The sequence below is a fragment of the Gallinula chloropus genome (assembly GCF_964237585.1).
Source record: "Gallinula chloropus genome assembly, chromosome: 1".
NCBI classification, from domain to species: domain Eukaryota; kingdom Metazoa; phylum Chordata; class Aves; order Gruiformes; family Rallidae; genus Gallinula; species Gallinula chloropus.
Window position 1 is genome coordinate 7,613,753 of NC_140085.1, and position 23,767 is coordinate 7,637,519.

Consider the following 23,767-nt stretch of genomic DNA (forward strand, 5'->3'; position numbering starts at 1 on the left):
GGGGTCCCTTCCAACCCAGACCATTCTATGATTCTATGAAACCCACTTTGTACCAGTAAGTAAAATAAACACAAGTGGGTAGTGTGCTCAGAGATAAGCTACTCGCCCCAAACTTCAGCATGCATGCAGAGATGCTCTAGAGTAACACTGGACATCACAGCTTGCAGAACTGATCAAAGGAGTAGTAACAAACAAACATCAATATAATTACACTTGCAATAAAATTAAAAATAAAAAAAAGGGAGGATTTCTCCTCTTTCCAGTTTGTAATTCATCTAGGAATCAAAAAAGTTCATGCACTTATACAAGAGCAATAAAAAAAATTAAATATTTATTTTGAATAACAAGCTTAAGTTCAAGCTGCAATGTTGGCAATGTAGATTTTAAACACAGATCACGAAAGCGTGCACAAAAAAAAAATGTATCTGAGCAAAGAACAAAATAATACTAGGAATTATACTAAACAGCTGCTGATTTAAAAGAAAATAAAAGGCCTGTAATCACTATACAAAATATAAAATGTATTAAACACTACCATCCACAGAACAGAGGTTTATTTTAGTTCGATTATATTTAAAAATTATTTGTGTAGTTATTTATATAGTGAATTGTAAATGAATATTATACAGTAACCTCCTTTTGGTCTGCAAAACCTTTGTTGCACTATAGCACATCCAATCACATTGCAAAAAAAAAAAAAAGAAATATTTTTCCTATCAATAAAAACAATCATTGATAATACAGTAAATATTGTCAGGTCTACAAATAATGAAATTAAAAACAACTCCTTCGACTCTGAAGCGCTTTCCATGCAAAGTCAGCACTTGCTTGTTTAAATAGAGTGCACTACCAAGCAATGCCCAGGGTCGTAGATGCTCTTGGTAAGACTAAATCTTACAAAAAAAAATTATAAACCCCCCAAAAACAAAACAAAACAAACTTTAAAATTAAAAAAAAAAAATCAAAGATTGAATGTAATCATGCAACCCTCTTACTACTGGGTATACCCACTGTGTCGCTCATCAATTTATTGCCTTTCTGGAATATCACTCAAGGCATCAAAATTAGACTTATGATAAATATACATATAATGAAAGGACACAAACTGCTATTCGACACTACTACTGGTAATGTCTGTGCTACGTGAAAGCACCTTTAAAAAGAGCCTATGCGGCAAGAGATAAGTGTCTAAAGATTCAAAATGAATCAACAGTATTGGATAACAATATAATTCTCAACTCAGAAGCTGCCTCAAGATTAGGTGCATCTTCAGTTAATGTAACAGGAAAAAAGGCAATGGATTTTATTTTATTAATTGTATCCACTCATAAACTGACCTAAGGCCACCAGATGTGCAGACACAACAAGTTTTCTTTTCTTTTTTACAGTTCTTTAAATCGTAGGATGATAAAGGAATAGATCTATTTAAAAACAAACAGCTATTTCATCTATATTAAGAGGTGGCACCGGGCGTTGGGTTCACGTTCTGAGTGGCCACTTGCGGTGCGACTTCGATGATTCGCGGTTTGTCTATGATTCTGGCCGTGCGGTTGCCCTTCTCTACGATGCCGATGATCCAGGCTTGGTGACCTTCCCCATACTTTGGAGATTTGATCTCAGCACAGAAACGTGCTGCCTGTTCTCGTGGTAAACAGATGAGGAGGCCTCCTGGAAAGAGAAAGAAGCAGAGCATCAAAACATGATTGCAAAGCATTCCCACCTCCATCTGTCAAATCTGGCTGGAGCACCTCCCCTATGAAGAGAGGCTGAGGGAGCTGGGCTTGTTCAGCCTAGAGAAGAGAAGGCTGCACAGGGGGATCTCATTGCAGCCTTCCAGTCCCTGGAGGGAGCAGAGAAACAGGAGGGGAATCAACTTTTTGAAAGGGCAGACAATGGCAGGACAAGGGGAATGGATCAAAGGTAAAGGAGGGAAGAGTTATATGAGATATCGGGGGAAGTTCTTTACAGAGAGAGTGGTGAGGTGCTGGAACAGGCTGCCCAGAGAGGTGGTGGATGCCCCGTCCCTGGAGTATTCAAGGCCAGGCTGGATGGGGCCCTGGGCAACCTTGTATAGATTCAGGCCTGGAGGTTGGTGGCCAGGGGGGTTGGAAGTCTGTGATCCTTGGGGTCCCTTCCAACCCAGACCATTCCATGGTTCTATGAAATCTGTATTTAGACAAGCTGTTGGTGACTCCAGCAGATTCTGTTGAGCTCCAAGACACAACATTGTGGACGTCTGAGCTCTTACTTGACAGAAAGAAGTTTGTTCCTGAGATCAAGTTTTTAGTGGATACTTAAATGAAGCCAAACACACACAAAAGATGCTGGCAAAAGGACATCACACCGATGCCAACAAATGACATACTGAAACAACACCAGCATTGTAAAGTTCCAACAGAGGAACAACTACTTGACCTTGGATGAAGGTCAAGTTCAGATACCTATAACCACATATTGGTAGCAGCTGATTTCTGCAAGTAATCCCATTGCCCATAACAAAATAATTCCTGAAAGCAGGGACTATTACTACCAGAGAATGCAAAAGGCAGAAAATTAAATACAGGCTTGATCCAGGGCTCCCTAGGACAGTCCTGCCTTGTCAGAGCATTTCCTAATCTTTCTTTAGCCTTTCCCATTAAATTTCTCTCTCAGGCACAACCAAAGCATATTTATTTAATAATGAATGCCTCTCAGAAGCAACACAAAAACTAGTTAGCAAGCTCCCATTCAGTTATCAAACCTCAGAACACTTCCACTCTGAGAATCCTGGAGCACTGAGAAAGTCAGCTTGGAGAGTGAATTACTAGAGTGAGTATAATGTTCAGCCCTGGCACAAATTTCCACAGGGCTATGACAGAGTCCTGAAATGTTCTGAGGTTACTCTTTTTAATTATTATTCAGCTTTTCTACATCCCTTACCTTTTTTACATTTATTCTGTGTTGCAAACACGTGAAGCACTGCACCACGGAGCAGCAAACTCACCTGCAGATGCCTAACTAAACCTCAAAGCTTTGTACAGTTTATGCATCTATCTATATACTGTGCTGTATTCCAACAGAGCAGCCTCCTGTAAGGGGCCTTAAAATATCATCTCCCATTGGAAAATGCTTGGGGAACATGGAAAAAGAGAGTATATCCATGCAAACAGGAATTTGGGCACGTGCTAAGGCTTGCTTACTAGTTAAGAAATGTTATTTGACACAAAGTGTCACGATGGGCATCACCCAGCAGCAGAAGCTGTGCCACCGAATGGAAGGCAAACCTGGCTTGAGCCACCCACTGTTCAATCATCCACCCTGGGCTCGGTGCCACCATCCCCTCCACAGCCCTTGGATGGCTTCTTAGCACCTTGGGCCCCTTTATGGTTATTTTCCCAGTAAGCAGCTACTGAACACAAGGAATCACTTACAAGGATACATGGAAGTGTGAAAGTTATTTTTCAGGTTCTGTATGAAGCAAACAAGTGTGCCATCCAGAAAAATGCCTACCTGTGACGTTCCAGGTACCTCCATCAAAACCAAAACAGCCCAAAAAATTGAAAGACAGCATTTAAACTGCTTCAGATATAACAGACTAATCAATTGCAAAGGAATTATGTGCCATTCCCATGGAAGGCTCTAGATCAAATTGCAGAGAAACTTCTGTCATGCTGTAAGCAAGTCAGGGAAAGCACTGACAAGTAGTAGTGCAGTGAAATGTTAACCAACCAGGGGGGAGGAACAGAAGAATGGTGAAAAAAAGGAAAGGAAGAGCACAAGAGTAATCTTCATTCTTTCTGCAGTTATCTATCACTTGTACACATACACTGTTCACATTATTTGACAAAATCAGACAAATGTACAAAATACCAGTTTCCAAATTAAAACCCAAAATCGTTTCCTGACCGCTGGCTGCATCCTACAATTTGATCAATAGCCCTTAATTAAGGCTATGGTCTACTCTCCATCAGAAGTAGAATTCCTGTCTGCAGGATTATAATTATTTCTCCAGTAGACTGACAAACCTCTTTAACCCTTAGGATAAGTCCTTTTGTAGTCTAGTCTATGTTTACTGGCATTCCCAGCTGCCAGAGTTTTTTTGTCACACAAACAACTGCAAGAAGGCTTCACTTGTGCAAGGTCAAGGCCACCAGAGTTTTAAGTTGAAGCAATGAGCCTGTGGAAAATGAAGCAGCAGTGCCACTCCGCACCAAACTGAGCAGCCTTTCATGGTGTACCATGTTTTTGAGGTCTACGTCAGTCACCGCTGAAGACAAATCAAATATGGCACAGACAGAATCATAGAATGGTCTGGGTTGGAAGAGACCCCAAGGATCACAGAGTTCCAACCCCCCTGCCACAGGCAGAGACACCAACCTCCAGGCCTGGATCTACACAAGGTTGGCCAGGACCCCATCCAACATGGCCCTGAACACCTCCAGGGATGGGGCATCCACCACCTCTCTGGGCAGCCTGTTCCAGCACCTCACCACTCTCTCTGTAAAGAGCTTCCCTCCAATATCTCATATAACCCTTCCCTCCTTCAGCTTCAATCCATTCCCCTTGTCCTGCCAATGTTTCTGCAAGTAGCCAGTCTAATAAACTGAATTCATTCTTTTGAAACTAACTGCCTGACCACAACTTTAGCCATTACCAAAGAGTTACCCAAAAGAGACTGTAAAATCATTTTAGGAAAATACACCATAAGGAAGAGTGCCCAGAGGATGGAGCGGATGACATAACAGATCTTTCCAGCACTGACTTTTGTCAACAGGTGCCCAGCAAATGCACATTGGAAAAAAGCCACAACAGTCTTCAGATCAAATCCTTTTCCAGTAAGTTTCTCATTGCCTGCAGACTCTGCTGAAAAACAACTGTTGAGAAACAAAGGTGGCACAGACAGGGCTTTTCTGCACGTTCCAGGTGAGATTAAAAAAACCCTATCTATATTACATCAAAAAGAGCCCTAAGCAGCCCCCCCAGACGTTATCCACACCACTGGATGTAAAGGCTCAGCAAGACAGATGCTTGTCCCCAGACACGAAGTGCATGAGCAGCTGGGTCTGAATGCTAACCGGTCACCCCAGCAGCCCGTGCCCAAGCTAACACACACTGCTGCATGTCAGGCTGCCCAGTGTAAGCTCATACAGTTCTCAGACCAGAGGTACTACAGATATATCCATATCCACAGAGCTATGGATCCTTCCACTCCCTGTTGGACACTGCCCTGTAACAAATCCCTATAGCCACCTGTAACATGATGAAATTGCACATACATTGAGGCACTCAAAGCTCACAAATAGCTAGATATGCCTTGCTGCTTTTTCCATCATCATCTATCTATGCTGAAATGTAAGCTGTCCTGTATTTCAAAGACACCTCTTGCTCAGTCCCAAAGGAGATCCTGAAGTGGAGTGTTTCCCCCTCCCAGTACTCTCACAGCAGCTTTACATCCGCGTGGTTTCAGGTTTCTTCAGTGAACAGACAGAACCGGATATCCCCAGGGTGCAGGATGGGCAGCTCAGAGGACTCAAGCAGCTAAACCATTCCCATGCCAACTGCAGTACCACTTGGAAGAGCACCCTGCAGTCCCAGCTCTGTGCCCATGCCAGCTTTTAGACTCTTTCCAACTGATAACAAATGCTCACAGCACTATGGTTACATGGACTCCTGGGTAGCAAGAATGTGCCCGGTGCTACTAACCCTACTGAGGAGAGCTTGCCAAACTGCCACCAGATATTTCCAGTCTCTGATGACTGATGCTGGATTTGAACTCTTGAAAGGGTTCACATCCCATATCCTGTTACGCATCATCGGAGCCACGCAGCCTCTGTAGGACAGAGGTCTGTTTGAACACAGATGGCTAAGGCACAATTCAGCAGATCATAGCAAGTTGTGTATTCACTAGGGGAAAAAGTTTATGGCTCTCATTGATGCTTCCTTCCCGATCTTCAGACTGTTTTGCTGCAAGGGGCCCCCTCTGCTGTGAACTACTGAGAACCTGGGTAATACTCTTAGAGAGCAGGAAGAGGGTGGAGAAATGAGATAAGAGGAAAGACAGATTTGTTGCTACATCTTCTCCATTTCCCAAAGAGAAAGAAGTCAGATTAAAGAAGAAAACCAAAATTGAATAGGACAGAATGTTCAAGGGAAAATGAAGTATAGAGACCTACAGAAGAAGACAGTGACGATATCAGTCAGCAAAGCAGTCTACTCTTTCAACACTCTCAAGGCAACTTTCAATCATCAGAAGTTCCTGTCACCTGATGACTGATGACATGTTTATCTGAAATGAACTTGGTGTCCATAGCCCATGCCCGTTGCCCTCATTGTCACTGCAAGTGGCAGCTTCATTAAACACAGAACTCTAGTAATGAGTGGGTAGGAAGCAATTTATTATTTTTTTTTCCTGCCAGTCATAGTCCCTTCCAGTCAGATCCTAGGGAGAAATTCTATGTGCTAGGCTGTCTGCATGCTGTGGCCAGAGAAGGCGTCAGTCACCTAGGCTGGCTCATTCAGCATGAAGCTTCACCCATGTTCACAGTGAGAAACAAAACACTCATTTGACTGGCAAACCCACTGCAGGTGGCTTTACCTTTGAGAACACTGTGTCAGCTGTGCTGGGATTTTCATAGTCACTGTTCTGGAGTTAACAGCTAAGAGAAAAATAGGTTTCAAAAGGTTTCTGAATCATCACTAACTTCTAACAACAAAACATTCTACATACTATTATAAAACCCCTTGCTGTGTTTGGTATAGAAGTGGAGGGCATTCAGAACAGGGTGGTGGTTTGGAAGGTAGGCTGAAGTTAATTGTGAACAGTTGTGTGGCTAATGCTCTTTAGTTTGGCTATGTGCCAAACCAACTGTGATTCTGAATGCAAAGCACATGATTTGTACATCTGAACTGTTTATTAGATTCCAATATGGAAGCACAGGGAAGGAAGAAGGTGGTACAACTGTCACCTACCTGAAGTTTCTGGACAAGTCCCATGCATGAGGCCAAACATATTGCCACAAGCCTTACTGACAGCAGCCATCTTAGCAAGAACTGGAAGGTTATGAATAACAAAGGACACCTCGTTTCGCTGCTGCTTGGCAAGGTTTTGCGCGTGGCCCAGGATCCCAAATCCTGTGATGTCTGTAGCCGCATGTGCATTGAATGTGTGCATGAGTCCAGCAGCTGCAAGAGATGGGAGTGGGGGGGAGAAATCAGAAGAAGGCATTTCAGGAGAAGCAATACTTCAGTAGTGTTGTGCACAGTTGAATCAAGTTGCATACCTTTGATTTGAATCACTGTTTAAATCGGTATTTTTTAAAAAATGCTTGAATGGAACTGGAATTCACAGATACCGCATGGAACTCAAAAAATTTGTCTTGTATTTAAGGTGTTAAGTCATGCTGAAAATCCAGCACCAAAGTTACATCTATGAGCATGCTCTATTACACATGTTACTAATCTGTATTAGCATTTTAGGAAACAAGGCTTCGCTTTCGCCTCAAACTTCCCAAAGTTGAGGGCTAGAGAGGTTCCCAGTTCAGTTTCATTTCAAGAAGAGTCCTCTTCTGGGTCAGTTTTCTGACATCTCTTTCCCTGCCTCTCATAACAGAATCACATCACAACTTACATTCTGCACACTTAGTTTCAGAGTTTAAGAACAAAGGTTGTAGGGGAAGGGCCCCAGCCTCCCCACCTAAGCAGTCATTAAATTCTTGGGCATTTGCAGCTACAGAGCCCTGGGTGGGAGAAGGGCACCTCTGCATGCAGGACAATAGCTCCAGTTAAGAATATTTAAGTGTTGTCAGAAGTGTCTGACAAGAGTTAGTGGAAAAAAAAACAAACCCATGAATGCTTTGCCCTTCTTTGGTGCTTCCCAATATATGAGCAGAACCAGGGTTCTTATGGAAAAGACAATCCTGGACATTTATTTTTCCTGGAAGATTTTGTGAAAGAATGAAAAGCCAGTGGGATGACATAACAAATACCAAATGAAAACCAAATAAAAAGGAGAAGAGATGTTTTAACTATCCCTGCTCCTTCAACTGAGAAAGAAACAAACTAATTAAATTCTCTGCTCCTCCAAAGATACTTTGAACAAAGGTGGAAATCCTGGATTAAAGTTTGTAGGATAAAAGGAGCACCTTCCCCCTACTAAAAAGAAGAAAATCTACAAAAACATGGGGGGCAATGGGAGTGATAAAGAAAAAAATAAAAGAAAACACGTGCTGTGTATTCCACACTCTGGGAAGCACGTAACATGACAAGCTAAAAAAACCCAAAATTAAATTGAAGCATGCAAAAATGAAGAGGCTTTTCCTTTTTTGGTCTATTTAAGATTTTTTTTTAAAAACCTTATTACAGTCAGGCCCTCACGAGTTCTCTAGGCACAGAAGATAAGAAGGAACAAATCCAATATATTTCCGTTTAAAACATCCTCTAGCTCACTGGGATGTTACTCGCAGCACTCACATGAGTCATAATCATCTCCAGCAGCATTTGTGCTTTTGCTGTATAATTAAAAGAGGGCGTTTGATTTTAATTTCTTTGCTTCATGAACACTGAACAGCAGAAACGTGGGGCAGAAGGAAGGGATAAAGTGCCTGTGTTACATTTCCCCACGGCAGTGAAGTGAAATGAAGTATGGAATAGGAAATACCCACAACTTCCCCTCCCTCATCCCCAAGACACACACATCTCTTCTTACCTGTTCTGTTCAGTCGTGCCATATTCATCATAGCTTCCTGGTATGCTAGTTCTACATCTTCTTGCGTTACCACTAGCTTGATTTTATTCCACTTTTCTGGCTAATGGACAAAATAAAGATGATTATTTTCGATTTTCAGCTGTATATTTTCAGCTTAAAAAATTCCTTCTGCAAAAAGTACTTGTACTTTTTTAACTCAAAGAGAGGCAAAAGGTTCAACAGTAAGAAGTTTGTGCCTCGCTCTGCTGTACCTAAGTGAAGTTCATTTAAAGATCTGTTAGGCAGTATGCACGTCAAATCTTGCTTTCAGCAGCAGAGTGGAACAGAATAAGCTACAAGCAAAGAACTCCTTCAAGGCACCTCCCTGGCTTGAGCTCTGCAGCCAAAGGAAAAAACACTTTGTTGTTGGACACTGAGATTTGTGATCTGTGTCTTGGTTTTCCTTTAAGAGAAAATTATTGATTTCATATCTTGACACTTTCATCAAGAAAGGCCACTGACACCCACAAATTCAGGTCAGAGGAACATACACTAAGGCAGGATGTAATCACTCTACTGAGTTAGGATTAAGGCAGTTCCATAAGTATTCATTACAGTTTAATATCAGCATGTCCTTCCACCCCTTCTGCAGTGTCTTGCATGCACTCATGCCTCCATCACATGCTAAGCAATGCTTTTCATCCCCAAAGGGTCTCGGAAGAATCTAGGAAAAGGTACCTTTAATAAAGGGCAATTGTTTCATTCAGAGCTGAAATAATTCCAGACCCAGAATGAAACAAAGCAACCATTTAGCTGTGAAGAGCAACTCTACAAACTGATTTAATTTTATTTTTCTTTTTGCAATGGAAATCACATTACAGATGACTAAAAGTAAACAAAAATAGGAATTTTATGCCACAAAGCCTACACTACCAGTCCATAGAATAAATGCATAGAACAAACTTCTTAGGAAGCCAAAGGGGCAAAAACTACTAAGAATAGCATGTGATGCTGCAGTTGGACTAGATGATCTTTCGAGGTCACTTCCAACTCCTAATGTTCTGTGATTCTATGAAAAGGATCCTGTCAGAGGCTCATACCCTTAATACATGAGTGATAACTCCGAGGTGTGTAAGAGAATCCAAAAGTGAACAAGAGGGGAAAAGACAGTGGTCAGCCAGAGCAAATCATTTAATTAAAGACCAAGGAGCTCCTGAGATTAAGTTGAACTTGCTCTGACCAATTAAGTAAGAGAAAGAGCAAGTTAAAAAATAAAAAAGCCTAATAAAATAGGCTATTAGAGGACAGGACAGTGATTATTCCTACTGTGACTGGAAAACCTGAGCAGTCATTCTGCCTTACGATTCTGAGGCTGATCATGGGATAGAAACGGGTCAGGTGACGGGAATGGAAATCACAAGTGAGGTGGAAACAGAACTCAAGGCTAAAGAGCCACAAACGCAGATAGGGTATAAATTAGATTGAAATTCCTCCCCACTACGGCAATCAGATACTGGGGTTAGTAGAGGGGAAACAAAAGCAGAAAAGTTCACCAAAATCCCTGAACAATTTCTAAAAGCAAGCTTTGATTTCCACTTGGGAAAGGTCTGCAGACAACAGCAAAGGCCAGAAAACTCCTTCTGAAGGGGTGCAGCATCACAGCAATCCCTTTGGAGCTTTTCAGCTGAAAGAGGAAAAGGCAAAGGGATGCCAGTTCCCAGCTGCAGACCAGCCTCATCAGTCCACATCATCATCCTGTCAGCCAAAGCCGCAGCAAACAGCTTCATCACCCCTAGCACATCCCTGACCTGGTTCCCCAGGGCCCCAGCTCCCCACACACTCTTTGCATTCTCTTCCTCTGCACCCTATGGCAGCTGCTGCCAGCAACACAGCTGGGGCTTGGCTGCAACAATGCTGGCAGCAACCAAGCAAGGAGGACAGATTTTGCCTCCATTTGGATCCTCCTTTCTCTCATTACCCGAATTCATTTGTTACTGCTCTGCTTAAAACACCTCAGCTTTTAGCTTGGCTTTTTAAGTTTGTTTTGCAGCCACAGATCTCTACACTCCAGTTTTCCTTTCTTGCCTATGCATAAACTTGCTGTGCTAGGTACCTTCTCCCACATCCTTTCAATAGAAACTCAAATTCCCTACTGAAATTTGATTCATGGGTGGATTTGTGATAGGTAATCTTAGTTTCACTTTCCCTACTCTTTCACAAAACAAAGCTATAGAAAAGGCAGCACAGCTACTCAGAATTTTTCCTACCACAAGCAAAGATATATTCTGTTTACTCATAATAGGAGGATTGATTTCCTTGTTGTCCTCATTTTTCAACCAGAAAGTGTTTCTGGCTGACAGTGAAGGAAATTAGAAGTACTTCAAATACGTGGAAATTCAGAATATCCTTAACTTGCAAGTCTGTTTGTCAGGACAATAATGGATACATTAAGAAATAAGATTATGGCCAGAAAACATCACTTCATTTTCACATCAAGATTATCTGACCCTTATGTCAGATTGTGGGATTCTGCAGAGGTCAAAATTGCTAGGCCAGACCCCATGAAGGAGAAAAATATTTTGTTCTTGTTGCTCATGCTGCAGACTCTAATAAAGGTTTAAGCTGGTTCTCTCCCACTTTTGCAAACACAGGCTTTGGAATTAGAATTCATCTGACAATGTGTGGCCAACAGCCAAGGCAAACTAGATTCCAACTCGCTCCTCTGCCAGTCTATTGGCGCAGCAGTCCCAAAAGTAGAAAAGCTGCATCTTTTAAGAAGTGTAAACTGAGCAGTTAGAATTCTGAAGACACGTACTGGGAGCCAGACAACATAAGCAGATGCCAATTTTGCAGTCACTTTTCAGCTCAGTAGTTACATTTTTGCCTGAAGTAACAGATGGAAGTATGTCTACATACATAATGCTGCTAGAAATGTTCTTATTGAACGCACAGGGTAATACATGTGAAACGTAGATATATTTCCATGTACACAAGTAGAAAGCCCATGAACACAGAGAGTAATCTTGGCCTAATTGCCACCAATAAGCTTTTGCCAATTACTTTGGCAGGTGGAATAAGGCATAATTTTACCCAGGGTGCCAGTCTGTTGTTCTGTCAGTAAACAATTTTGTTTACAACAGCGATGCCTGAGAACTAACTAAGAATTAGATGCAATTAGGATGGGCTCACTAAGCACAAAATAGTCGACTATCTCAATTCTGAAAGAGTTTGCACATAAGCAGGTAAGGCTGACACACCAAGGAAGAAGTAGGAGAGACAAGTCCTAAGTCATTCCCAACCTCCTGCACTGCTGAACCGTGCCATTCTGAGGGAATTAAGAAGGCCACCTTTAAGTCACGTCCCTCTTCCCTATTTTTTTTTTCCACAGTGTACTCACAATATCTAGCCACTGGTGAACAGCTACAGCCACTTGTGTTCCCAAGGGTTTAGTTAATACAAGCACATCTCCTGGCACTGCATTGTCTGGCCTGAAAACAAAGAATTCATATATTAATTACACAGTGAGATTCACACACGTTATTAAGAATAAATGCTGATAATTATGTTTTCACAGACCCATGTATCTTGTTGCACAGTTAAAAAACTGACTAATTGCAGAATTACCCTTTGGGACTCATTGCCATAGAATATTATTGAGCAAAAAGCTGCAAACTTATTTAAAAGTGCTAAGCCTTCTTTCTCGGAATAGAACAATGCTTGCAGTCAGAAACACAACAAATTACATCTTTTCTTTCAATTTACTAGAGATGTAAGATAAGATTGTGAGAAAAATTGACCTCTTGTTACTCGGGGCATAAGATAACCATCACCAGGACCACAAATAAATTCCTTTGTACAGTGTAACATGTCACAGTGGGACATTCAAAATCAGCTACTGTTAAGTAGACAGAATGCTGTAAACACAGCAATTCTGTAGTTCTCTACAGCCATTAATAGGATAATTGGAAGATGGTTTAAAACCTATGCATGAATATGACAAAAATTTCTGTCCCAAAACAGACTTCAATACCTTTAAAGGTTAGAAGCTCAACTCTCCTGTTAAAAGGAGAATAGGATTAAAAGATACAGGGTGTGTGTGAGAAGTAAAAGGACATCCTGTTTAAAAAAACCCCAAGTATGTACAAAAGAGATGTGGCATCTGTTGAGTGCTAAGGACAAATACAAGCAGGAGAAGGTACTGCTTTATTCATCAGGAGACAGATCACAAGATCACAACATGGTATTTAAAGGATTTTTACTGTATCCCTTCAGACCAGCACCTTTGATTGTTTAGCGATTTAACTTACATTATAAATTCATTAGGCTGACAGACTGTCGTGGCCACTCCTCCTAAAACAATCCAGGGATTTAACACTGTTTGGCCACCAGTAACAGATGTTCCTGCCTCTTCTGCTGCATCTTTGAAACCCTGGATAATTAGAGGCATCACTTTGTCTCTTTCCTAGAGATCAAAACAGAAGTCAGAGTTCCATACACAGCAGTGCTCATCATTTCAAGACTGGCCCAGGGTTTTTAATCACTCAAGCCAAATGCTCTCATGGCAAATAGTTCAGGACTGAAAAGCCAGCCTTAGGAAGAGTTTGCCTCCTGAAAATGGCATGGTATCCCAGAGAGCTATGGTTTTACAGCTCTTTGTAAAAGAGATGAAGAGACATTTTTAAGCTGAAGAAATATTCTTCAGAAGGTCGCATACAACTAAAGAAATCAAGAGTTCTGGAAACCTGGAACAAATACCCTGCTGTTATAACCAGGTACAGCCACAGCAGTGCTGTGCAGTAACACAAAGATAAATCAAGCTGCATTTGGCCTCCACTAACCTGTAAAGTTTAAACGTATTTCCTTCTAAGGATAAACATCCCTTTTTGCTACAGCAAAACAAGCATGCTGGTCACTTCCACAAGAAAAAGCAAAACAAAGCAAAACCACAAACCAGCATTCTATTTCAGTTTCTTCTGCTTCAGAGAGATGCTACAAAGCTAGTGTAAGCAAACCTGAAGCTTCTATCCAGACTGATATGTGAATTGATAATCAAATGCTGTCTTGGAGTAATACTGTCCTGAACTAACAGAAGCAGGGACACCATATTGGTAAGGGTGAAGGTATTAGCAGTGGGTGATTACACCACCACAGAAAACCAAACTTTTAGCAATTGGCTCAGAACGTTTGAGAGGCAAGACCCACGCTATGAACCCAGACATCCAATAAAACCATCTCTTCTCTAAAAGAGTTCAGACTTTGAGAAGAAAATACACTACATGCAAATATATTCTAAGCACATTTAGCTGTTTGGGTCTTTCTTCAAAAGCAAGTACCAAAAAAATCTTACCCTATCTGTCATTTTATTGCTGATTCCAAGGAGCATCAACATGTTGTCGCATTCTGTGACCCCCATGGCATAAAGGTCACTTAGGACATTGGCACACGCTATCCGTCCCTGAAAAAGAAGACACAAAAAATAGTAAATCTGCAGGAGCATTTGTGAAAGTTCCAACACCTGTAATGAACAAAGCTTCCAGCACAAGTTTGCACTCTGAGACAGCTGCTTATTTCACAGGCTCCTGCTTTAAGAACCCCAAAGATGTGGTATGATCCATTTGACACAATGTGCAGAGTTCCCTGTACAGGTAAAGGGGGAATTTATCCCAGCTCTCTCCATCAACATGTTCTCTCACTGACTACACAGGAATCCCATGCTGGGTTTAGACTGGATACCTAATTTCAGGAGGCCCCATCTACACCCCTAAATTTCTTTGGAGAGTACTCTTCTTCCTGGAGGATACAGCTGGGCTGCTAGCACACAGCACATCAGGGTGTTTTCTTCTGTCAGGATGTCAACAGAAAGCTGTCTGCAGAAGACAGTGTGTGCTGGGGTTAAGGAGCTCAAAGGTCCCAGAAGCTGACCTTGTCACTGCTTAGGAGAACACATGGCTACTGAGGGGAGATGTCTGTCCCCTGCCACTGTAACAATGAGGGAGATGCACCAACTCTGTCACTTGTTCAAGTGACAAGAGAAGGCTGAATTTTGGAACAGCGCACACATTTTTATTGACTTTTATGTGTTTGAACATCTCTGCTAGCAAAAACTTATCTGAGAGGCCTGGTCATCTGCTGAAGATTCCTCTGAGAGGATGTGAAGCTGTCAGGACTACAGGATCCTCTGCATCACATGAGCATAACTACTCTAATTCTACTAAATGAATGGATCCGAGTCAGGGTTTGTTGGGGTGTGGACCCAGCACAGGTGAGACCTCGAGTTTCCTGATGAAGATGCAGAACTTCCTCATACAGGACGTGCCCTGAGAGATAATAAGATAATTCTGAAATACAGGAGAAATTTTGCTGTGTTGCTCTGGAAGACTCCATGTATCTTATTAAAATTGTTTTAGGCTTACAGCTGCAAAACTGTAACCAACCTCTGGTTTTATTATTTTAAATCTGTGTTTTTCATAAAGTTCAGAGGCAACACCACAATGACAACAACAGGCTTATTGACACTATTTGGATAACAGAAACATACCTTCACTGGAAAATAGATGGGGGGTGGGGGGCTTTTAAACACATGGATACCACCCCCTTTTGGGGGGGTGACTAATCACACATACAGGATTTCTGTAAAAGTTAGCATTTTCAGGCAGTTACTTCACTTGTGGGTGACATGAAATAACACTTCCAAATCACAGTTAAACATAATCTGTTTTTCATAAACTCAAGAGCTTCCAGTGGCATCAGGGGAATCCACTATATTTGGAACTAGAGTATGTTTTAATCATTTAAATCTTAAACAATTAATAGCAAGCTGTGCACTGCAGAGTTTGACAGATATTGGCTGTTAAATTTCTAGATATTTAAGATCACTAAAGCCTGCCTTTTTCCTTTTCTGGAAAGGGACTATCAAACCATTCTCCACTATCTTTTGTATTTACCAAGCAAACTGCTGGTTTATGCCCTGTTCAGAATGAGAGGTAAGTTTTTAAAACTACACTGACAACAGCTCTCTAGTCTTGTAGTCAGAGGTCAGTCTAACACCACTTCTGCCAACTGGCAAAACCACTATGGAAACACATCCAGAGAATACAAGTCTTAAGTCTGAAGCAGTGGAGGGGAAAATACCTGGCTGTAAACACTGATAAACATGACAGGGCTCACAAACAGGGGTCAGCCTAGGTGGGTCCTGCACGCTACCTGACCTGCTTAGTCCCCCTGAAACAGAAGTATCAATGTGCAATAGTAAGAACCATTTATACAGGCAAAGGATGAAGAATCAAGCCCCTGTCCCCAGCCCTGAGTAACAGCTCTTCTTAAAGGAGCACAGAAAAGACCCCTGGAATGGAGGGGGAAGGAAGTCTGCCCTCAAAGCAGTCAGCTGCCTGGTCCTGTACTCAAAAGGGTGTCTGCTAGAGCTGCAACAGGGGCCAGCACCAGTCAAATTATCAGTAGATGGATACTTACTACGAAACCTGTTTCAATTGCTTGCAACCTTTCCAGTACCAAACCATTTAAGCTGAAACATTCTATGCTAGATACAGACTTTACAGGTGTACATCCTAGGGATGGATACTCTGGACAAAACGGATTGAGTATTTTCCAGAACAAAGCCAGAGGGGAAAGGGAAAAAGAAGAAAGGGGTTTTTTGCATGTAACTGCAGAACTTCATTTTAAAATAAATAATGACAGAGCACGAGAAAGCTGTTTTCTGAAGCAGAAATCTGAAACCTGAGTCCACAATCAGTGTTGCCTCCCTCAGCCGTTTTCTAATCCCTTCTGTGACAGCACCCAACTTGAGTCTATGTGCACATTTGGCTTTCCCTCCTTGCTTCCTCTCCCCCCAGCTATAGATTGTTAATGCCAGACATGGGTCAGGTTGATGCTAGACTAAAGACAGGGCAAAAGCTCTGGACCAGGAGTCCAGAGCACACTCCTTTAAGCAGTCTGGACACAAACTCAAAATTTCCAAGTCTCTCCATTCCTCTGCTGTTAACACTTATCCATAAACCCTGCAGCAAGTTGTATTTATTGTCCTTTGACTGATGTTGGTCCACACAAGAAAATGTCAATCTATGTTGCTCACAGGTACTCTAGTCCTCAAGAGAGAGGTCCAAGATGAAGATCCAGCAGCTCCAACCCTGCTGGATCATCACTGTAGGTATCAGCAGGAAGGCTTGTAACAGAATACCTGTCCTCAGCATTTTAAAAAACACAAACCAGCAAACAGATTAGGAAGGGGCAAGCCACCACATTAACACAAATTTTGACAAGAATAAAAAGCCAAGGACTTCAGAGTTAGAAAACAAACTTACAGCAGCTGGTGCATCACAGCATAGACTAACTATGCTGCAACCACTCAAGCTGGTCTAAGGCCAAATTTACATTCCACTCCCACCATGCTGGCCTAAACCTCATCTGGGTACAGACGTGTCTATCCAATCCCATGGCATCTCAAACCCTTTGTATCGCCAAACAAAACAGCAGCCTTCCCACACTGTGCCTCACAAGTTTTTGTTGCAAGGTGAGAAAAGCTTCTCAGCTGATATACTCCAACACAGCTCTCCAATAGGTGGTTTGTTTTTTTTTTCCCTTCCCCTCTGGTCCCCAACAAGTTCCCACATGATATTAAAGCAAAACACTTGAATAAGTTCTGTCAGGAGTGCTCAAAGGCTCTGTACTTGAGAGGTCAGATCTTGGTTGCTCAGTTTACAGAGAGAGAGCTCTTCTGGAACAGAAATCCAAGAAGCTAGGAGCTTGCATGTGTGCACAGCATCTGGTCAGGCATGCTAAAAGTAAGTTTAAAAAAGCCTCGACCCCAATCTCCAACTGCACGTCCAAAACCTACCCAACAGGTCTCACAGAGCAAACAATGAGCCAACAACAGCAAATAAAGCATGCAGTCATATAAACAGCAATAAAAGCATGCCTTAAAGCAAGAGAGTCACATTCAAGTCACAGGAAACATGAATTTGGGCACTTCTTAACTAACTTTCATTTAATGAACACCTGCTGTAGAATTCCTTGCAGCTTTACCAAGTCCTTTTATGAAGGTCACTTGTTTCCTTGTGTTCAAGTTAATACTGCACACCCCCACACCTGACACCACAGAGGAACCTCTACTGGGGCAGACAAAACAGCATATGGACACAGAAGGAACCGAAGTCAAAGCCCACACAACTTCCAACAAGTCATTTCACTTTATTTGTCTGCAAGCAGAGGTAGTAACGTCGGAAAACTGGTGTTCGAAAAGCACTCTGAGGTTGCCAGGTGCTGCTGCCAACTACTGTAATTTAGGCATTTCCAGTTCTAACATGTACCTGGTTATTTCAGAACCTCAAAAAAGGCCAATTACAACACAGTTCTGCTCAGTTTACTGCCTGCTGCTTCACAGGCAGCTCTTCTCCTCCCCACCATTTGGGCGTTTCAAGCCAAATCCCACAAACAACAGATGGAGGGAAATTTGAATTAAAGGTGGCAGTTCTCCCAGCCTTCACCTAGAGAAAGCAGCACTGCAGCATTCCTGGCTGACATGGAAGAGATTACAGAATGAAACTATGCCTTCCCCTCCTCACCTGTATTTATGAAAGACTCTGAATGCAGTTAATGAAACAACTGGCACTGCACATCTAGAAGAAACGGTTAAAACTGTCACCAGGCTGGTGAGAAGCACAAATCAAATCAGTACCAACAATTAAGTTTAGTTAACTTACCATCATATAAGGATCATCCACAATAGGATAAATATAATCTGTCGTCTGGACCAACGACAAACCTCCGTGTCTTAATGGAATAACGCAAGTGTCCATCCCAATTCCTGCAAAGACAGAAATCCATCAGTGAGGGGAGCAACGCTGCCCTTAACAAAAGAACTTATAAAACACGCCTGTGAAATACAACTCACAACACTGCCTAAACAGACAGGGCAAATTCCTTCCTTAGAGAAAGCACAGAGCACAGGTAAGAGGAGAACCAAGTGAAGGGTGAGGACTCTGGCTGGGAACAGAAGTGCAAACGGGTGAAAGCAAGAACTAAACAGCAATGTTCCACACATTGTTGGCAGCATAACAACAGTGCACTGCTTTTAAGAAAAGAACCTGTGCTTATATGTACATAAAGTTAAGAACAGCTACACAAACTGATCTTATTGAAAGCAAGTAAGTTTTTCTGTAACTCTGATCTGAACAAAAACACAGCGACAGCTTGAAAAGGACACAGCCTCTCACCAGGGGCATTTCCTCACTTCATGAGGAACAAAAAGAAGGCCCCAAGTCACAGCCCAGGCCCCTGGTGAAAGAGGATTCACCTGCTTGGAGCTTCTGCAACTGTGTTGCTAACCTTGCCTTATTTCTGTGAGGCTGAACAGTGAGAAGACAACCTGCTAGACAGGGAAACTCCTTTGAGAAAATCACAACACCTAGCACAACCTCTTCCCTGACAGTGGGTATTTCAAACAGAATAAGCTATACTAAAGCCTCCAAGCATTTGCTGCAATGCAAGACCCCACACAAAAGCAGCAGGTGACATATCACAGCATGCTAGCTGAGTCGATATTCTGGTGCCTTGCAGCAGTAGCAGGTAGCTTACCTGCTCCTTGGGTTGGCAGCAGGCTGCCTGGAATTACTCTGCACACCTCGCAGGGCAAGAGTCTTCAGACAACCAGTTTTCAGGGAGCAGGTCATAGAATCAGAGTGCCCTGAGTTGGAAGGGCCATTGAGTCCAACTCCTGGCTCCACACAGGCTCTGCCCAGTCAGAGCATGGGACTGAGGACATTGTCCAGGCACTTCTGGACCTCAGTCAAGCTCAGGGCTGTGATCACTTCCCTGGGGAGCCTGGTCCAGTGCCCGACCACCCTCTCAGTACAGAACCTCTTCCTAACACCCAAGCTAAACCTCCCGTCACAGCTTCATGCCGTTCCCTCAGGTTCTATCCCTCGTCACCAAAGAGAGGAGATTGGTACCTGCCCCTTCACTCCCCCTTGTCAGGAAACCACAGACTGCAGTGAGGTCTCCCCTCAGCCTCCTTTTCTCCAGGGACTTCAGCCTCTCCTCACAAGGCTTCCCCTCCAGACCCTTCACCATCCTTCACTGCCCTCCTCTGGACACTCTCCAATAGTTTTGCACTGTGGCGCCCAAAACTGCACAAGGTACTCAAGGTGAGGTCTACCAGCACATTGTAGAGTGGGACAATCACCTCAGATCCTACACAGCAAAATCATCACAGATGCAACACAGCAGGTTTTCCCCAAGTATTAATAGAACACACTATCTAAGAAAGGCTATGAGCCAGTATTTGGCAGCGTCCTGTAGAGAAGATCTTGCCTCAGAAGAGAAGGAATACTGACAGAAGCTTATCAGCAGAAATTCAGGGTTGCTTATCCTCCACAGAAGCTACCAAGTCACTACACACGATGTCCAGTGTCTCCAGGGAAGTGCTATATAAGCAGTTACAGAGAGGCAGTTCATGTACAGGATCTGTTTTGCCCTCAGATCATCTGTTCGTGCCACAATGCCACAAGACTGATTTCACTTGTGCTCTTTTCCACAACTTCAGCCAAGGTGCTGCTTGACAGGCAGGCTAAGGGGCCACAACAGCCTACCTGAGGCTTCCTGTCTGTTCCACCAAAAAAGGACTGACTACATATCCATTCAGAGAGCTGACTGAAAACAGTGATTTTGAAGTCCCGAACAGCTACAAGACCTAGTATCAAACCCACAGTTTCTTACTCATGGGCATGTTTAAGATCGCTCTGGGTAACACCACTCGCACAACGAAAAAGGAGCGAGCTTGAGCCTGCTATTGGCAAATTTCTCTCTTGACTGCATCTCAAAAGCATGGTGCACGTGCTCATGCTGTAAAGTCACCTGTCTATACCTTTTAGGAATAAAGCATCAGAGGTAAATCACACCAAACCTACCTGCAGACACGTGTTAAAGGGATACTCGCCACAAAAGCATTCCTTTTGAGAGACCTGCACTCTCCACCTTCTATTACTAGCAGATTTCCAGTTACATAACATCACATCTGCACACTGATGGTGCTAGTCTACCTTTTTACCTTTGCATGTAACTGGAGAAGAAAAATCTGTTAACAGTCCCATTACTGTTCAGAGCCTGTAAGTTTATAAGAGGTAAACAACAAACCAAAGCACAACAGGTAGATAATTAAATCTAGACAAATCTATAACTTATTTTAGGAGTTCGCCAAATTGAAATGCTGTTGTAAACAATTTAATTTAGAAAAAAAAAATATAAACAGCAATTTGGGAATAAAAACATAAAAGCAGATGAAGGTGTCCTTCACTGGGGAATATTAAATTATAGTGCCACCCCAGCTCCAGATACAGTTGCTGCTTGGATATTTCATACAAAGATCGCCATTGTTTAAGCAAGAACATGGGCTCCTTGCTAATCTCTCACTGAATTCACTCTCTACCAGAATAATTGGTTGCAACCTGTTAGCCCACTAATAGACAATCAGCGATGTTAAAATTATTTTAAGTAAGGTTATTGAACACTAAATTAATTAAATAACTTCAGAATAAATACTACATTGATATTCCTAAATTGAGGGGAAAAAATCTGTTCTGTGCTGCAAAGCAGAGATTGAATATGCAGGTCTGAGTAAACAGACAAACAGAATGAAAAGTGTCATTAAACACATTATCCACATTAATTTATCTACATCGATATTACATACAGTAGCTGGTATCGGAATACCTACATTCGCCCTGTTCCCCATGTAGGTGGCTTGTGCAGGTTGTTTTCCCTTATTGCTTGCATCATTGTGCAAATACCAAAGAGAAAGTGAAGCTGGCAAGAACACAGAGTCTTGGAAAGGCAGCCCTTCCCAGGCAGCTTCTACAGGTGAGCAGAAGAGAATGGGGAACAACGAAAGGACTCAAAGGAAAAATGACAACGGTGAAACAACCCACTCCCAGGCAGCTGAAGCAGAGTGATTTCCTCTTGCTCACTTTCTCTGACCAGGGAAATATAGGGAGAGGAGGGAGAGGGGAGCTTCACCTGTGAGTTATCTCACTGCATAAAATTCAAAATTCACTACATACATTTTCAAAAGCAATGTCTTAATATAAAAGTCTGGGATTTAATTAATATGACTTCAGTTTGCAAAGCATCTACTGGTGAAACAGAAGAGACTAATGCCTACCACAATGGCCATCCCTGACTTATTTTTCTCTGTAGTTGAGCGCACTGCAGGATGTTAAATAATTAAAATAATGCTCTTGCATCCCAGATGCCAATAAATGACAACACAAGATTCATTCTTCAGATTTCTGTATGTTGCACATACATTGCACAACATACAATTTTCAAACTGATTAAACAAACCGCAAATGAGACCGTGTCCCTGAGCAGACCAAACAAGGACCACACATGTCTAGAGGAGCAACCACTTACCTAACCTGGGCATAACTGCCCCCAGGAACTGTTCATCTTCCTGAAAATGGTTTTCTTGTAGAGATTCGAGCAGTTTCTGTAAGACATCCTGTGGCACTTTGCAGCCTGTGCCTTTCAGTTCAGTGAATCGGGTCAGACGAAAACTCTTGTCCAGTTCATAACTTTCTGGGTTAAACGACTCCCGAACAGACATGGTTCTCTCACACAGACTGCTGGCCTTTCCCACCCCAGAGCAACAGTATCAGTTTCTCTGCTGATCAGTCTGATGAAAAAGAAAAAAAAAAAAAAAAAGGGAACATTAGAAATTCCTAGGGCCAGCAAGACAACAGGTTTTCCACACCAAGCAAGTTAAGAAGAAAGAGAAAGCACGCGGTATCAGCGTTCACTTAAGACAGATGGGCACATCTCACACAACTCATTCCTCCAAGACTACAAAGGAATGACTCCTCTTCCTACAAGGTTTAAAAATATAATTATGCAAGGCAAATCAGAGAATGAATTTCTTTTGCAGATATGCTGCATAAGTTTTTCATTTAAAAAAGAATCTAACACGCCTACCAACCTCATTTAACACAGAGGTAATGAAAGAAATAATAGTTCCCAGAGCACCGGGGCCGATTTCCAAAAGGCAACCTGGACCCTGATCCTGCAGCACGCTCAGCAGAGACATCTGTTTGTACTCAGGCTCAGTGCCGGGTCATAATTTTAGCCATTAACATATTAATCTCAAAAAGAAGATGCTTTCCAAATAATAGGTCTGCTTCAGTTCTGATGTAGGAAGCTGAAACTCCATAATACACCTGTTCTCCTTGGGGGAAAAGGCAAGCCCGGTGTTCTGTCAGTACAGGTAACAGAAGAACAAAGAGGCTGTATTTAAGCAGACTGGTTTACCTACAAACGCGTCCGTTCACCTTTCAGCACCCTCACAGACGTAAAAGTGTTGAAAAGTTTCTTGCCTCTCAACACAACTAACAACACTGAGAATACAGAGAATCCCCCATTAAAACAGCAATGTAAAAAAGACACTGATGCAACTCATTTAATAGAATTCTTAACAATGCACGTCTAATTTTAGAACGTTTTTCCACTCTGACTCACATACACCACACTCCAAAACTAATAAGAGGCCTAACTGAGACACTGACTTCTGAAGAGGAACGGCTGTGATTGACTGAATTGCATTTTTCCTCAGAGAAGGAGTTTTCAGGAATTGCTAAACACAACCTGTGCTGGAGTTTCTTAGAAAGCGAGGCTCCTGCCTAACAACAAGAAGGGAGTTCAGCAGCACCGCTGACAAGATCTGATACTGATGGTCACACTGGTACCAGGTTAAGCTGGAAAGCAAAAAAACCCCAACAAAACCAACAAACACAAGCAACTGGTGTTTGCTAAGTTCAGCAGTGCTAGATGCAAATCTACAGACTGTGCACCTGACCTCCCCTAAACAGCAGCTATTAACAAGTACATCTGTTCCATAAACCTTTCAGTCGAGTAATTTAGTGAATATATAGGAATTAATATATAGGAATTGAACTTTTAAGCTCCCTGCAAACTTCTGTCCAAGTCCCCTTTACAGTGCTTTCCCTCCTTCTCTGGGAGGCGTGGCACTTATTTAAAACAAACCTTCCAAAGCCCAGGCTCGGGCAGTAATCCAAACTCTGGTTACAAGAACGTGTCTTGGAT

General features: G+C 42.4%; 1 protein-coding gene across 1 annotated transcript; it reads right to left on the reverse strand.

The window, feature by feature from the left end:
* Positions 1-306: 306 nt before the first annotated feature.
* On the reverse strand, positions 307-23,767 carry SEPHS1 (selenophosphate synthetase 1). Its single transcript, XM_084275196.1, has 9 exons — positions 23,708-23,767; positions 22,085-22,346; positions 18,379-18,482; positions 14,010-14,117; positions 12,970-13,124; positions 12,060-12,150; positions 8,684-8,783; positions 6,949-7,161; positions 307-1,668 (listed from the first exon to the last, which is right to left on the reverse strand). The coding sequence occupies exons 2-9, from the start codon at positions 22,275-22,277 to the stop codon at positions 1,454-1,456; spliced, it is 1,179 nt and encodes a 392-aa protein (XP_084131322.1). The 5' UTR covers positions 22,278-22,346; positions 23,708-23,767; the 3' UTR covers positions 307-1,453.

Excerpts from the sequence above, each read along its gene's own strand:
- SEPHS1 (XM_084275196.1), bottom strand. The coding sequence starts at position 22,277 with ATGTCTGTTCGGGAGTCGTTTAACCCAGAAAGTTATGAACTGGACAAG. Across the intron at positions 18,483-22,084 it reads GGCAGTTATGCCCAGGTTAG|GAATTGGGATGGACACTTGC; the intron begins GTAAGTGGTTGC and ends CTGTCTTTGCAG. Across the intron at positions 14,118-18,378 it reads TGGATGATCCTTATATGATG|GGACGGATAGCGTGTGCCAA; the intron begins GTAAGTTAACTA and ends CTTCTTTTTCAG.